A 15,541-nucleotide genomic window follows, 5' to 3' on the forward strand; every position below is an offset into this window, starting at 1 on the left:
TCCTTCTTTCTTTTTTTAAAACAGAGGATGTCTGTGCCCATCTGTTTCTATATATTTGTGCAAATCTAAGTCATCTCTGTCTGACGTAATTCAAAGACTGCTGAAAGCATAGTGTGAGCCACTGGCATCCAGATGAATGGCCACAGCCTCTGTGTTCTCAGTGACGCAGCTTGGAGGACAGGATGTCACTCATTTGACCAAGTCATGTTCTGTAAAGAGTGTCTTTCATCAAGGAGCTGGTTCAAGAAGACACCAGCCCCCCGTTATCCCTCTATCCGATACTAGCCATGTGCTGGGAGGTTCCATTCATGCAACCCGCCTGTCTGTTAACAGCTTGTCACTTTCTTCACGTTGTTTCTGTGTCAGCTCTTTCAGGGCGTCTCTCCTTAGAGACAGCCACAGGTGTGAGGTATGAAGTACAGCACTGTATACTCTGCTCGTCTCACTCTGAAAGCATGTGCCCATTGGTGAAGAGGCCTGGCTCCCTGCCCTGGAAGAGGTGCCCACGGTCTGGCCTTTGTCTTCCACGGTTCTGTGAGAAGATTCGATGGCCCCGGGAAGCCTGAGGTTTTGGAAAGCCAGGTCTCTTTCACAGTAACCTCAGGCCCTGATAAGAGCAGCCTGTCTGCCTAAGAAACATAGAGTAATCGCAGGTCTCCCAAAGGTCCTCCCAACCCCGCCCCCCCCCCCCCAAATTAAACAGCCTTATTTTCATGAGAGCCCAGGCTGGGAGGATACGACCGAGTATTTGAACTTCCAGGAAGCCACGTTAGCTCATCTTCACCCCTGTGGTCTTGGGAAATATGTGTCTCTTGTGCCTCAGTGGGTACGTTCTTACCCATGTTACTGCCTGGGTCACCCACTGCCTGAACTGGTAGTGTCATGTAGACAAAAGGTGAGTTCCTGCCACTCACTGCCCTGTACCGGAAGGTTGGTGATGGTGTCTTGACTTGGGCAAGTGGTATTCACGTAGGCTTTTTATCTATGTGTTTTAAGGCATCCAAGCCGGGGAAATACAGCAGAAGTTTCAGTTTAAAAGTGCTTTCTGGGGCTGGAGAGATGGCTCAGAGGTTAAGAGCACTGGCTACTCTTCCTGAGTTCAATTCCCAGCTGGTTTTCCTGTCCTTGGGTACTGCCCAGGGGGCCTGTGCTTTGGGAATGGTGTTTGCAGCGTGCGTGATGTGGGCAGGTGTTGTGTCCTGCAGCCTGTCGGGGACCCTTGGCCTTTTTCTCTGTCATCAGTTATCTCAGATGCTCCCACAGGCAGCATGGCGTCTGGTTGGGCCATTGTGTGTGTAGAAGGCCAAGCCATTGCTTCTCACTTTCCCTTTTGTTCTCTTCCCTAGGATTTCCAGTTTTTTTCCCCCCACTCTGGACTGAAAACAAAAAGTTAGTATAACTAATGGCCAGAGGTCTTCCTTGGGGAGGGACCTGCACCCTCCAGTGAAGAAAGTAAATGGCCCTGCTGACCGTCGAAGCACAGCCAGGAGCGGCCTCTACCCTTTGCTGTGCTTCCTGCCCTCCTGTTCCGTTCCTCAGTGACAGGGACCCAGCCCATCCTTACCTATGCCTTGCACCTAGCTTGTACCTGCAGTCTCATCCTGATCCTGTTTGCCTTCCTTTCTGCACCATCAGCCTCCTCACCAGGCCTGGCCACGTTTCTCTTCTATGTCTGGCCTCTGCTCATCCTCTGTGCTTCAATCTCTGTGGTGGGGATGAGGGGCTGGGGATGCTATCTGAATGCTTGGTGGGTTTGGGCCGAAAAAGTCAATTAAAGACAAACAAATAAATGAACAGGGGCCTGGAGAGATAGCTCAGCTGTTCAAAGCACCTGTTGCTCTTGTAAAGGACCAGGGTTTTGTTCCCAGCACCCACATGGCAGCTCACCATAGTTTAATTCCATTTACAGGGGATCTGGCTTCCTCCACAGGCAATCATACGTGTGGCACATAGAAATACGTGCAGGGAAAACATTCATATACGTAAGCTAAGTGTGTGTGTGTGTGTGTGTGTGTGTGTGTGTGTGTATGTGTATTTTTTGCTTTTCAATACAGGGTTTCTCTGTGTAGCCCTGATTGTCCTGGGACTCTAGACCAGGCTAGCCTTGAACTCACAAAGATCCTCTTGCTTCTGGCCTCCCTAGTGCTGGGATTAAAGGTGTGTTCCACCACTACTACCTGGCAATAAATTTTAAAAAGCAATTACCAAGAGCTTCTGCATCTCTTGGGGGCCCCTAAACGCTGTCTACACCATGTTTCTCGCGGCTCTTAGGCCCCTGTGCTGTGACCAAGCCAAGGTCAGAAGTAGGCCACCAGTGTTTGGCTCCCTTCTGCTGTAGGCTAGAGGAATGTGGTCTCTTAAGTGTTTTAGCAGCACTGTCTCTTCACCTGAAAGCATTTGAAGCCCAGCAGTAAAGTGAGTTGTGTTTTTGGTAGCTGGGGGCTAGAGGCAATTCCGTCTTTCCGCAATGACTTCTGGGGCCTCTGGAGGGACTTGCATTGTCCTGGAGCTAAATGGAGCAGAATAAAAGTCCTCAGTTTGTGTCTAGGAACAGCCCCTGGGTGTCCACCCTCCCCCTTCCCCAGGGGACCCTAATTATAAAATAAGGGCGTAGGCAGGCTAGCCACTGTTGGGTGGCCTGGCTGCTTTGCTGTGTGTTTTCAGGGGTGGGTGGGATGGGGTGGTCTGGTCCTTGCCTTAATCAGGGTGCTTTGTGGCTGTCCAACAATTCCGTGTCAAGCAGATACTGTTGTCCTAGTTTAGGAGTATGCTAAGTGGGGTCAGGAGATTAAATAATTGTTGTGTGCAGAGGTAGGAATGGAAGTGCTATTGGCTCTCACAGGATGGGTCTCAGGATGAAGAGAGGGAACAGAAAAACATTGCAAGAAAGATATCCAGGTAGTTCCATACACCGTCATCTCTTCCTCAGTCGTCTTTGCCTTACGGTGATAACAGTACTTCGTGGATTACAGAGCAATCCAAGATTAGTATGTGGATATGGCATATGGGGGGTGAGAGCTGTAGAGGGGGGGGCATGCTCAGTGTCACTTACTGTATAGCCTTGGAGTTGGGCCCCTAGCTGTCTTGTTAAACCATACATTTCCTATGCCAGTTATATTACTATGCTTCTCTGATGGTAACAGAGTACTTGAGGACTCATATTCTGCTCCATCTAGTTCCAGGGCTACACAAGGGCCCCCAGGGGCCCCAGAAGAAGGCATAGCGGAAGAACAGACCAGCCCCAGTGTGTGAATGGTGCTAGAGGATACATGACCATTCAGCATTTCCAAAGGCATCTGAACCCTTGTCATAATAAAAATGATCCTGTGGCAGACAGCTTGGTGATGGGGGCAGCAGCTGGCCTGTAACTTCCTCCTTAGCTTCTTCACCCTCCGTATTCTGGCTATCCCTGCTTCTTCCACTGCAGGGCCAAAGGGCCAGGCCTTTGGGGGGGGGGGTGAGAAACAGGAACTCAGGAATGGAAGTCCAAGAAATAGACCAAAGATAGCAGTGATCTGTAATTTTCTTCCTCAAAAAGTCCAGTCGTAGATGCTGTGTGCTGACACAGGCAAGTCTTGACACCTCCCGAGTGCTGGGATTAAAGGTGTGCACCACCACCGGGCTAGTGGGGAGGGTTTTAAGAAGGCAAGGGGGCGGGGGCTTAGGAGTGCAGTGAGAAGGTGTTGTTTCTCTCAGGCACTAGAGAGGGCAGCAAAAGTGGGGTAGGGGCTGCTTGTGGCCTCCTGACACTGTTGGGAAACAGGTCAGGGACACACAGCCTCTGGGAACCAGCCTGTGCTTTTCCTAAATTTGCTGTTGTGCTCCAAGCCCTTTGGTCAGTTCAAAGCCAAACGAACAGCCTGGGGTTGAGTGTCTTAAGGTATTTGAGTCATTTTCTTCCGCTTTGAGTTGGGAGAATGAGTGAGGATTTTGCAAGATGACCTGAGTATTGTCTAGTGTGATGGAGGGCAAGCCCTCAGTGCCTGTTGCTGTACGGTGCTTGGAGTTAAGCCCCTAACTGTCTTATTAGAGTCTCCTCTCTATGGTAGCTATACTTCAGGGTGTTTCCCTGATGCCGGCAGAGCTTCTGAGTGGTGCTCGCCATGTGGTTCAAGAGAACGGCTTCCGTGCAGGTGAAGGGTAGGGCAGCAGGATAGGTGTGGGCGGGGCGTCATCGTTTCCACCCCTGACTTTGACAGATGCTGTGGCAGCTGTAGAGGGAGAACGGATGGAGTTGCACAGGCCTGGCTGGATCCCCTTCCTTGCGCAGGGAAAGGCCCCGAGTCATGAGAAAGTAGAGCTTCCTAGGAATCTTATTTCCTAGAGGAGACCTGGGCTTTGTGGACTCTTGGTGACTTCTCCCTCTCGTTCCCTGCACTTTAAACTGCAGCTCTGCTCATTTACCGTAAATGCTAAAGCGAAGAGGACAGAGGGCCTTCCTTCTACCAGGCTGGCCCAGGGCACTTGTGGGGTTGCCCTTGTGGGGATCCTGCAAGAAATGCCAGGAAATGTTCTAAAAAACTTAAATATGAGTGAGGAAAAACAAAAACATAAAAACCTCGCTGTCGGTTCTTGGAGGTGTGGCAGTGGAAGTGTGGGCTGTTCAGGAAGGTATGTTATTTCTTATTTGTTATTGATTTATTCTTGGACAGTTTCATATCTGTACACAGCATATCTTGATCTACCTCCCATTCCTCTCTCCCACCCCAGCCCTTCTAACACTTCTACCTTCATGTCTTCACTGTGTCCTCTTCTTCCCCCCTTTTTCCCTTCCTCTCCCCTCCCCCCTTTTCTACACGTCATCATACTCTAAGTTCACTTAGTGTTGCCTGATGGAATATTGACTTGGTCCTGTGCACGTAAATGCACTGCAGTGAACTCGGGTACAATGGGTGCCTCATGTCCAGAAGACAGTGTTTTACCCCATTTGTTGCCGCCCTCCTTCTCTCAGCGCTCTTTGCACCCCCTTTTCTGCCTGTTCCCGTGAGTGTTATTTTTGGAGACTTTTCTCTCTCTCTGATCTGAAAAGAATTTATCCCTATGATGAGGACGGCCCTAGGTGAAAGGTGTGTCCCTAAACACCTTGGCCTAACACTTAACTGGCGTGGTTTGGTTTAGGAGAGAAGCGGCAGACCCTAGGTTGGTGCTCTCGCTCCTGTGCCAGCTGCGTGAGGAACTCTACGCTGGTGACCCTGGCTGAGGAAGCAGGCCTTGTTAGTCTCAGCTTTAGGAAGCCAGTGAATGCCCTTTGGAAGCCATGGATTCCTAGAGAATTCCCATTTCCTTGGGGCCTGTTATCTCAATAGTCTGATAGTCAAGATAGAGAGACAGGTATCTCTTTAGCACTTCTTCATTGCTGCCTGTTATAGAAAGACATCCAGGACTGCTTTGCCCCATTTTTTGTTTCTTTGTTTTTTCGAGACAGGGTTTCTCTGTGCATCTTTGGCTGTCCTGGACTTGCTTTGTAGACCAGGTTGGCCTCAAACTCACAGAGATCTGCCTGTGTCTTCCTCCCTGAGTGCTGGAATTACTGGCGTGTGTCCCTGTGCCCGACTCTGCCCCATTTCATTTTTTGTGTATGTGTATTGCTCTAAGCTTGTGGTCACAGTTACATGATGTTCCTCAGAAAGAACACATAAAACACAAATATGACAGCTTGTGGACAACAGGAAGGCATCCGTGGGGCCTGTCACGCTCCACAGGATGAGGAGTAGAGGGCAGAGCCAATAGTGTGTGATACATGTGACTGTGTCCCCAGGCAGACCCATTGCCTCAGGAATGCCCTTAGTTCTGAGGTCTCAGTGGAGGGGAGGTATGAGATTGCCTCCCTCCCCTGTTGATGTCACCAAAGTGAAGTTTATATGGCTTGAGCCTAGTTTCCTGGGGAAATCGGAGGATCCCATTGTCTTGAGGGCATAAGAAGATACAGAAGACTGACCTCAGCCATCCTCTGCTGCTCACCCTCCCAGCCTCTGTGTCTGTCTCTGCATCAGCACAGCCAAAGAGCCTGCTGTGCCAGTCTCCATTGACTGTGTCTGGGATGGTGTCCCTTCAGTAATGGCTGGGCATCCTCTGAGATGATGCTCCCTGGCTCACACATGGTTCTTCTGCCATTGCTCATCCTCTGTCTCACCTCTGTGCTCTTGCTTTCATCTGCAGGGGCAGCACGCAGGCTGCCAGCAGCCTCTACACGCCACCCGCGTGTGGCCGCTGAGCGACCTTCTTGCTAGCGTGCTTTCCTTACCTAGACTTCTCAGGCACTCGGAGGCTTTTTGTCCCTTTCAGGAACCAGTTGTGAAGCATGGCAAAGCTTCGGTTCATGGGCATGTGTGCCCTTTTCTCTAAATAGTGACTGTAGTGTAGTCTAATCGGCAGTTGAATCTGCCCCCCCCCATCGGTGTCTTCAGGGAACAGTTGTTTTTGAAAGTTGACAAGACCAAAGCTGGTCCTTGTTGACCCATCATTTCTACCCAGGATGTGTGGGATATCTGGGTGTGTTCTTGCCCTTTATGGGTCCGTTCCTCACATCTCCATCGCCTTCAGCCACAGCTGACTGCTGCCGAGCCCCTAACAGTTTCTGCACAGCCAGTAGAGCTCAGCCCTGGAAAGGCAAATGAAGACACTAGGCTCCCTCCTCCCCATTGTGTCCCAAGCCTGGAACCAGTGCCATGTGCAAGCAGAGCCCCAGAGCAAGCAGAGCCCCAGAGCTGCTCTGCTGGGGTTCTGCTGGGCCTGCTCACTTGACTTCTTCATCGATAAGTGTTTCCTGGCTGCCCTGGGCCTCCTGTGGTTTCATACTTCATGAGCCCTCAGACCTGGTGGCCTCTGTGTCCACATGCAGAGAGCTTCGGGGTGAGGTTTCTGCCCACAGGCTGGGTTAGCTCACCCTCCTCTGCATCCCACAGAGCTGTTTTCACATTAATCATTTATTTATCCTTAAATAAACGAATGCATAAGTACACCCTGGTAAATCTTTCAAAGGGTGCCAAAAATTGAGTCTCTTGGCACCATTTTCCACCTCTCCTCCAGAGCCACGTGATGGCTTCCTGTACTGCCTCACCAAGGATTCTCTGTGTTTATTTTCGTATGTGGGAATACACAGCTTCGAGTATTGCTGTTTCTTTGAGTACTGCTGTTTATTCTGCTCCTTCTACGTATTTTTGTGGTCAAAAGTAAACAAGTCCTCAATGAAAGGATGAAAAAGAGACAAAGTGTAGAATATTGAAGTCCTTTTCATTTGTCCTTGTCTAAACTTTAAGCATAGTGAATGCACCTAGGCTAATGTGCTTTCAGTTTTTTGTTTTTCATATTTTCCTGTCTGAAAGAGCCTCACACTATAGCTCATGCAGGTCCTTAAAATGGCAGCAACCCCCCTGCCCCAGCCTTCTGCATGCTGGGATTTCATGCCTGGCATGCTTTCAGTGTGAGTTGTGTATGTGTGTTTGTGTATGTGTGTTTAATTGGTTTATGGTGAAGCTGGCTCATTCTTCTTTTCTACTTCCTGTGATGAGATTAAAATAGTTATAATTTCACCTGCTGTGACATACTTGCTTGCGTCTTGTGTATATGGGGGCACGGGCTGTCCTGCTGGTTGAGCTGAGTCAGGGGACAGCCTGGTGTCTTGTGCATGCACTGTGGTCAGCAAGGTCCCCAGGATGGTGACACCTTCCTCTGAAGGTGTGCTCACTGGTCAGGCTGCGCTGACATGGCGGGAGTGTTTATTTCTCGTTGCCTGTACTCCGGTGTCACTTGAATATTAGGTTAAGTCCTTCAGTAAGCTTGTGGTCTTGCCATTCGTGGCACAGTGGTGCATCTACCTTTGCCTTTCATTTTGAGTCTTTACAGCACAGCATTACATGTGTTGTTGTTAATATTTTTGTCAAAACCGTTTGTATTCTCTATACACAAAGGCTGTTCTCTCATTGCCCTGTAGCCCTCTTTGGTACAGATGCATAGCCATTAGTCTGAGTTAACGCCTCTTCCCCTCCACCTTAAAATAGACTTGTGGGTTTGTCCAGTTTGGGGCTGTTTTGAAGAGCGTTGTGCGTATCCATGGGTTTAACTTCTGTGTCATTAGATAATAACTACATGACCCCCTTCTAGCTCGTCCTGAGGTGCACACATTTCACACAGCTGCGGTTTGGCTTGGGTCTGAATTTGATCTTAATTTTGAACGACACCTGCTCTTCTCCTGGCCCCGCTTAATTCCCAGAAGGAGGTAGGCCCATTATTGCCCTGCTTCGAAGTGAGCTCACGGCTGCTTCCCTAATGGCTTCTGCAAATGTTTGCCACTGCCCTCAATGCGCCGTACTTTGCTCAAAGTCAAAAGTGTGAAGAGACCGGGCTCTGCCATTAATGTTTGCGTGACTGTCCTGCAGAGCCGCCCTTGTGTGTGCTTGGGTTTTTAAGCTGGCTTTCAAAACTGTCATTTCCTCTCAGGTTGGTCCTTTATAAATAGAGTGAGGGGAGATGGGGTGGGCTAAGAGGGAAGAACACAGAGGGGGCCCAGCTCCAGCAGGGGACTGTGGTCTGTAGGCCTTTTGTCCTTCAGATATCATCTTTGGGTTCCAGGAAGGAAATTGGCCCTTTCCCTCCCATGGCTCCATTTAAGATCCCAGGGTGCTGGACCAAATTGATTCTGAGCTGGTAGGACACAGTGCTTCTAAGCCAGGGCTGAAGGGACAGCTGATGGCTACAGGAGGGATGCTTTGCATGGATCGTCCAAGTCAGAGGCAGCAAACTTTTCCTGTAAAGGGCCAGATGGTAATTAAATAAACTCCCACAAATATTTATAGTGAAATTCAAAACATAGCTAATAGTCAAGGCCCGAGAATGAGAAAAGTGGGATTGTTTTGAGAACTGAGGTAACGTTTTCCTCAGCAGGGTGAGCCAGAGTGAGCTTTTCCTCGCACATTATCCCATCCAACCGGACATGTCGACCCATCAAAACCATTAAGTTGTGACCAAAGAAGAGGTGGGGCATCTTTGGCTTGTGGCTCATGGGTTTCCCACCCCTAAGCCAGACCAGCTCCTTAGACAGACGGTGGAAGCTGCCCCTCCACCCAGCCTGTCGTCAGGATGAAGGTACCTGTCTGTCAGGGTGGTGGGACCTAAGAGGAGGTGGACTGATGTACCCTCCACAGAGAAGGCAGTGTGTGCCAGGGGATGCTGGTACTGAGCTATGGAACAAGGAGGGCCAGGCCGCCTGGGTGGTGTCCCTGGCTCTGGGACAGGCCCCTCCCGTGCACAGAGGGACTTTCAGGGGCAGAGGAAGAAGAGCTTGACGACGTTCTAGTACCGTCAGGAAGCCTATAGGAAGTTAGCAAGGCCTTCAGGAGTGAACCGTCAGTGTTTGTCCTTTCAATTGAATCCCCTACAGCTTGGGGCGACCAGGTGTGAAGATGCAGCGAATGGGGATGTGGGCGTCTTTCTAGTGGTAGGTTAGCCATGACCTGTACCCTCAGCTCCCTTTCCCGGCTCACCATCTCCAGTTGCCCACTCCAACAGCTATTTATTTTCCTTGGAAATATTTGAGACACATCCCTACAGTCTTGTTTGTGCAATAAATTTAATCTGTTAAGCTTGTTTTACAAACGAGAGGTCAGTTTGAGTCTGGCCCCCTCTGAGTTTATAGGGTTTGGCCAGACATGAGCTGCACACCAGGCCAGCCCTCTCTGTACGTCTTTATTGACTGACTTTTATAACTCTTCCTGCTTGCAGTTTGCCCACACACTTTGGTGTAGGTTTTCTGTCTTTTCCTTCCAGGTTTGAGTAATTGTGGAAGGAGGGGTGTTGGGAGGTGAGTTCCAGTTAGAGGTCTCAGCCACATTGCGGTACATTTGGTGTCTGGAGACCACCGAAAGCAGCGTTACTGTTCTTGCTTTGAGGTTTTGGCAAAGCATTTTATAAGTCATATAAATATAAGACTTTTTTTTGTCTTAATCATGTTCATGTCTCCTGACTGGTTTAATCTTGATGGTCTGTAAATACACTCAGCGTGGAGGGTGCATTTTTGAGTAGGGAGGGAATTACTTTTCCCTCGTGTGGGTTTTAATTATAATTACCTCTGCCACCAATCGCCACACTCACCTTCACTACAGTCTCTGCTGAATAGACAGGGAAAAGCAGCAGCTCGCGTTTGTTTATCTACTCATTCCTGAGGCAGGAAACGGCTTCCCTTCAACAATAGGGACAGAAGGACTCAGATGGAGGCGTATTTTTATAAGACTTCTGTGCTGGCCTTGATAGGAAAGGGCTGTGCTCTCCAGAGCACTATGTGGGATGCTGTCCAAGCTCAGCTAGTTACAGAGTGCCAGCCCCTGGGACCTCAGTAGACCACCGCCTCCAACCCCTGCTTCTGAGCACGCCTGAGCTACACCCCCTGGACACAGGTGTGCCCTGTGCCCTGGCTTCCCAGTGGGCAGAGTGCTTAACTACCTGAGAGAAGCCGGCTGGTAGCTGATTACCTAGGAACCCAACACCCAGAAGGAGCCTGACTGGTTTCTGAACCAGTGTGGCAACAGCCAATTCCTTCATCTTTGGGTGGCCACTCCCGGAATCATTTCCTGCCTGCCTTCAGCAGCCCTGAGGTACTGCAGTCCACTCCCTCCGTGGCCAGGGAAACCCTGCGGCTTGGTGCTGAGTCCCGTTCCTGGGCAGGCTCTCTGGTGTGCGGTGGGACAGGAATGGGGTGTGAATGCTGCGTCAGGCCCTGGCCTCAGAGAAGGGCACTGGGGAGAGCGACAAGCAGTGAAGGTAGTTTTACGGGCATTTCCCAGAGCTCAGTGTGTTCAAGTGTTACTGGGTGTTTGCTTGGTGATAGCCGCTGAGGTGGTCACTGCAGGTGTCTATACAAGGCGAGGCCTGGGCTTCTGCTCTTCCAGTACCTGTTTGTTTGTGGAGGCGTTTATCTTTGGCTGGATCCTTGTCTTGGTTTCCTCACCATGGCATCTCCACTGTTAGCTTTAGTGTCTGGCACGTACTAGGTGCTCAGTAAATCTCAGCTGAAACCCTGAACGAGCACAGACGCCGTGGGCCAACTTTAGATGAGTGGTTAACCCTTCCCATGGAGGGATGTCGGCTGGCTTTGCTGGAGGTTCTGGTTCCTGTGAACCAGCCTGTGAAGCTGGGGGTCAAGATACAGGAGGATATTCCAGGGAGAGAAGGCCATTAACAGTGTTGGGAAGGAGAGGAAAAGTTGGGCACGTGACAAGCAGTTCACTGGGATGCGAGCCTGGGGATAACCAGAAGTGAAGGTTGAAGTCTGTGGATGAGCAAGGAAAGCTTAGAGCACAGGGGGAATTCTACAGCTTAGTCGAGCTGGGTGTATGGGTGCCAGGAAGCTTCCCCAATGACCCGAGATGCTGTGGAACTTTTGCTTTCCGCTTCTCTGTTTCCCCTCCTTTTACACCTTGCACTCGGGGAAGCTTTTCTGCAAATGTTGCTAAGTGACTTCCAGACAGCTCGGCCCTGGTGCTGCTTCGGGTATCCTGAGGCTTGGGGGAGGGTGGTTCTTCTTGTTTGCACGCAGGTCAGATACTGTTCTGGTCAGTTGCAGAGACTGGCTGGGGCAGATTCTTCAGCAGGAGACCTGGACTGCATGTTTACTAGATGAAATGTGTTTTGCAGCAAGGACCTGTCACTTGGGATGAGAACTCTCAGCTGTGACAGCACACTGATTCATGTCTGTGTGTCAGGCTCCACTCCCTGACACATGGGCGGTGACCCTTCAGGAACCAGTGTTTCTGATAAAGCCTGAGCAAACATTGCTTGTAGGCTAGATGACTGGGGAGGGCTGGGGAGGCTGAGAGGGAGAGCGTTCCATGCAGGTTTCTTTCTCTGTTTCCAAATCCCCTTTTAAAGTAGTTCAAGGTCAAGAGTGGATTAGAGATGACCACCCAAAAATGATAAGAGTTCACTGGGGGGTTAAAGGGATGGTTTAGTAGGTAAGAGAGTTTGCCATATAAGCTTGAGGCCCCGAGTTTAACAAACAAACAAACAAACAAACAAACAAACCCAAAATAACCCCAGAGCCCATAAAAAGCCAGGTATAGCCATGACCTCAGTGGTGGAAGATGGGGACAGGTGGGCCCTGGGAAATTAGATGGCCAAACCAATTCTATCCCTAGGGAATAGGGTGGAAAGTGATGAAGGAGGACATCAAAGTGTCCTTTTCTAATTTCCACTGGTGTGCAACCCCCTCCCCTGCAGAGTGATCCCACATAAAAAGCCAGGCGTGGTAGCAGGTGCCTGTAACCCCAGCACTAAGGTTGTGGGGATGCCAGACAGGAGGCTCTCTGGGCCACATACACTTAAAATCTTTCCCTGTGCATAATCAAAGCTAACTCATTATAAAATTTTTGAGTCAAGGCCAGCCTGAGTTATATAGTATAGCAAGGCTTTCATTAAAACAACAAACAAACAAAGCAAAGCCTGTGATATAGGGATTGATTGTGATACAGTTAAGGGAGAGAAACACACAGTGATTAGATAAGGACTTTTTTTTTCACTGTGGTGCCTTTTGATCATTGTTCCATTTTAAAATGTCAGCTCCAATCTCATCTTCTCTTAACACCCCAGAAAATACCCATTGTGGCGTCAGAACTTACAAAGGCTGGTGCTGGAATCAGATTCAAGAGGCTGGGCTTTTCAGTGTTTTTAGATGACAAGTCACTTCGGTGTTTTAATTAGTCACCACTGTCAACCACTTACTTGGCCTCACTCTTTGTGGTACCCAGATGTGCTCACTGCCCCTGTCACAACCATTTAGACGTCTTTTGATCTACCGAGCTGTTTGAGTTATGGGAAAGTGTTTGCTCTGTCTCTTTGAGGGAAGCTTAGCTGTGATTAAATTCCCGGGTTTGATGAGTCACTATACATACTGTTGAACACCTACTATGTGCAGATGTAAGTGCCACTTACTGCGGCCGTGTGATGGCTGCTCTGGAAATACTTGCTGAATGTTAACCATGCGAGTGTTTGTTTAATCATTCAGCCTTGCAAAGCTGTTACAGCTGGATGCTGGAAGAGAAATGTGAGGCTTGGAGAGGATTAGAAGCAAGCCTCCCAAACACAGCTAATAGCTTCACAAATCCAAAGCACCAAGGTGCGTTTGTGTGGGGCAGGTCTGACTCTGTGACTTGGCCGTCTGTCCTTGCTCTTTGTGGGGGAGGGGCACTTGGTATTCTTGAGACTGCTCTTTCCTTTTGGGTGAGGGGGCAGACAGGGCCTTGGGGACAGCCCAGATGTGGTAGAGCCATCTGCCCAGGTTCATTCTCTTCTCTGTAGAGTGCTGTGTCTAGCAGGTGATTGTGCTTTTCAGGTGCCTGAGATGCCTGAGTTGGATTTCTGTAACCCAGTCAAACTGCTGCTCCGTATGCTTTGAAAAACACTTCTCCACCCTAGGCAAAGACTTAACCCGTAGGAGCAAGCCTGGGGGCCTGGTAGCAGGAACCCCAGAAGGTTCTCACTGCTGCTGCTTGCAGTTACGGCCTATGTGCAAACGGGTTCTAATTCACGTGTCCTCTGTGTTTTAGGCTTTGGACGTGGACCGGATGGTTCTCTACAAAATGAAAAAATCTGTGAAGGCAATCAATATCTCTGGGCTAGGTGAGTCCTCACTGTCCCTGGGAAGGGGGGAGGGTGTCTCATTGAAAATACTTTATTTGAAGGCCTGACTGGTCACCATTTGCAGTGAGTGCTGAGCCTCCTGAACTGAGCATACAGGCCAGCGACATTGGGACACCCACTCCAGAAACAGGCTTTATTTGCTTGTTGCCTAGTTCAGGGACAGTGCTCTGTCCTCTGTGTCCCCACTGCATGAGCCACCTCCATCAGACGAGGTGACAGAACTCCACTTGTTTCTGTCTCTCTGGGCTGTGAGTCACAGCAGAGTTCTCTAAGCTTTTCTCACTTCTGTTATTTCTTGGTTTGGGAAGAAAATGAGTAAACACACAAGCACAATCCTCTGGTTACCAAGTAATATTTGACTGGTTTATAAACGTACTGAAATAAAAATTCACCCCAGAACTAGGGATAGCTCAGTTGCTGGAGCATTTGCTTAGCACCTGAAGCGAAGCCTGGGCTTGGTTCTCAGCAGCAGCTGGGGCACGTGCCTGCGATGCTAGCACTCAGGAAGCAGGAGGCTCAGAAGTTCAGGGGTATCCTCAGCTACACGGTAAGTTAGAGGATAGCCTGGGCTACATGAGACACTGTGTCAAAAGAAAAGAGTCCTTGGAACTTCTGGCTTAAAGTCACCAGGCTGCACAGATGGTGTGTGTGTTAGGGGGATGCCCTCACAGATCCTATTAATGATAGGAAATATTTTTGAAAAGTCACCAAATGTCTGTGTAGTTTCTTTCCGAAGAAAGATGGCAGCCATCAGAAACCAGAGATAGTGATGGTGGTAGAGGGTTGAAAGAGACTGGTAGTTTCTGGGGCAGAAGGCTAGCCAGCATGTGGGAGAGCAGCCCTGCCAAGTGTGGGCATTTGGGTGCCTGTGTGTGGGCCTAGAAGGGCATTCAGCCCCCCCGCCAGGTGTCTGTACCTTGTGGTGTCTCCTTTTAGTCAGTTATTGGACAGGAGGACAAGATGACGTCAGCAGGCTGTGGGTTGGGCTAGAAGCTCAGTGTGAGCATGGCTGTGGGGGCTGCCCTCGGCTCGAACTCTTAACTGCACAAGCCTCGATGGTGGGAGTCTGGAAGGCCGCCTCCACTGAGGGCGTTTGCACTGAGCAGTGCTCTCCAGAAGAGCACAGTAGATGGAAATGAACATATGTGACGAAGAGGATTTGCTAAGATTGGGTTATACAGTATGGTCTGGGGGGGGGGGGCTAGCAATGGCCATCAACACACCCGAGAGGCTGAGGAGCAGCCAATGCTCAGTTCATGAGGCTGGATGCGGGAGCAGCCCCCATCTGCAGCTGAAAGCCTGGAGAATTCCAGGAGAGCTGTTGGTCTTCCGTCTGAGGTAGAAGGCCTAAGAAGGAAGCTAGGTTCTGCCATCAGAAGGATGGTGCAGAGTAGGTGCACTCACAGAGGGCAAGTGGGCAGGCCTAACACCAGTCAGCTTTTCCCTCAGACCTCCTCCACTGCCGGAAGTACACGCCCACTTTGGGAGTCCTCTCTGTTTCTCCAGGAAGTACTCTTACGGGCTTGCCCAGAGTCTCTTGGCTGATGCTGACTCCAAGGCCAGTTGAGGCAGTAGCTAGGGCTAACCTCCATAGTGCTCTCTTGAAGACTTAGGAACAGATATACAGAAGAAGGTGTGCAAGACCTCCACAGTATTCAAAATGCTGCTGCTGGGAATTCGAGGCAGTCTAAGTAATAAGATGTGTGATGGGTGGGAGGCTCAGTGCTGGCAAAGAGCCCAAATGTCACTCTAGTCCTGGTCAGAGTTCTAGCAGAGGACAAGCTGATTCTTATACTTGGGTGGAGGTTCTCTGCCCCAGGCCCTGTCCTGCAGGAGGCAAGGGGGACACTGATCTCTGTAGAACAGTCACTGTGGACCTTCAGCTTCCTGTGCATGGTGCTAACCTCGACAG

General features: G+C 50.0%; 1 protein-coding gene across 2 annotated transcripts in view; it reads left to right on the forward strand.

Moving 5' to 3' along the window:
- Asap2 (ArfGAP with SH3 domain, ankyrin repeat and PH domain 2) overlaps positions 1-15,541 on the forward strand; it is a 150,364-nt gene that overhangs the window by 42,658 nt on the left and 92,165 nt on the right. For both annotated transcript variants that reach the window (XM_021661436.2, XM_021661448.2), the window contains exon 2: positions 13,536-13,608. In XM_021661436.2, the coding sequence (XP_021517111.1) occupies positions 13,536-13,608 (73 nt within the window). The remainder of the gene's footprint in view (positions 1-13,535; positions 13,609-15,541) is intronic.

Source organism: Meriones unguiculatus, chromosome 1 (genome assembly GCF_030254825.1).
Source record: "Meriones unguiculatus strain TT.TT164.6M chromosome 1, Bangor_MerUng_6.1, whole genome shotgun sequence".
Lineage (NCBI taxonomy): Eukaryota > Metazoa > Chordata > Mammalia > Rodentia > Muridae > Meriones > Meriones unguiculatus.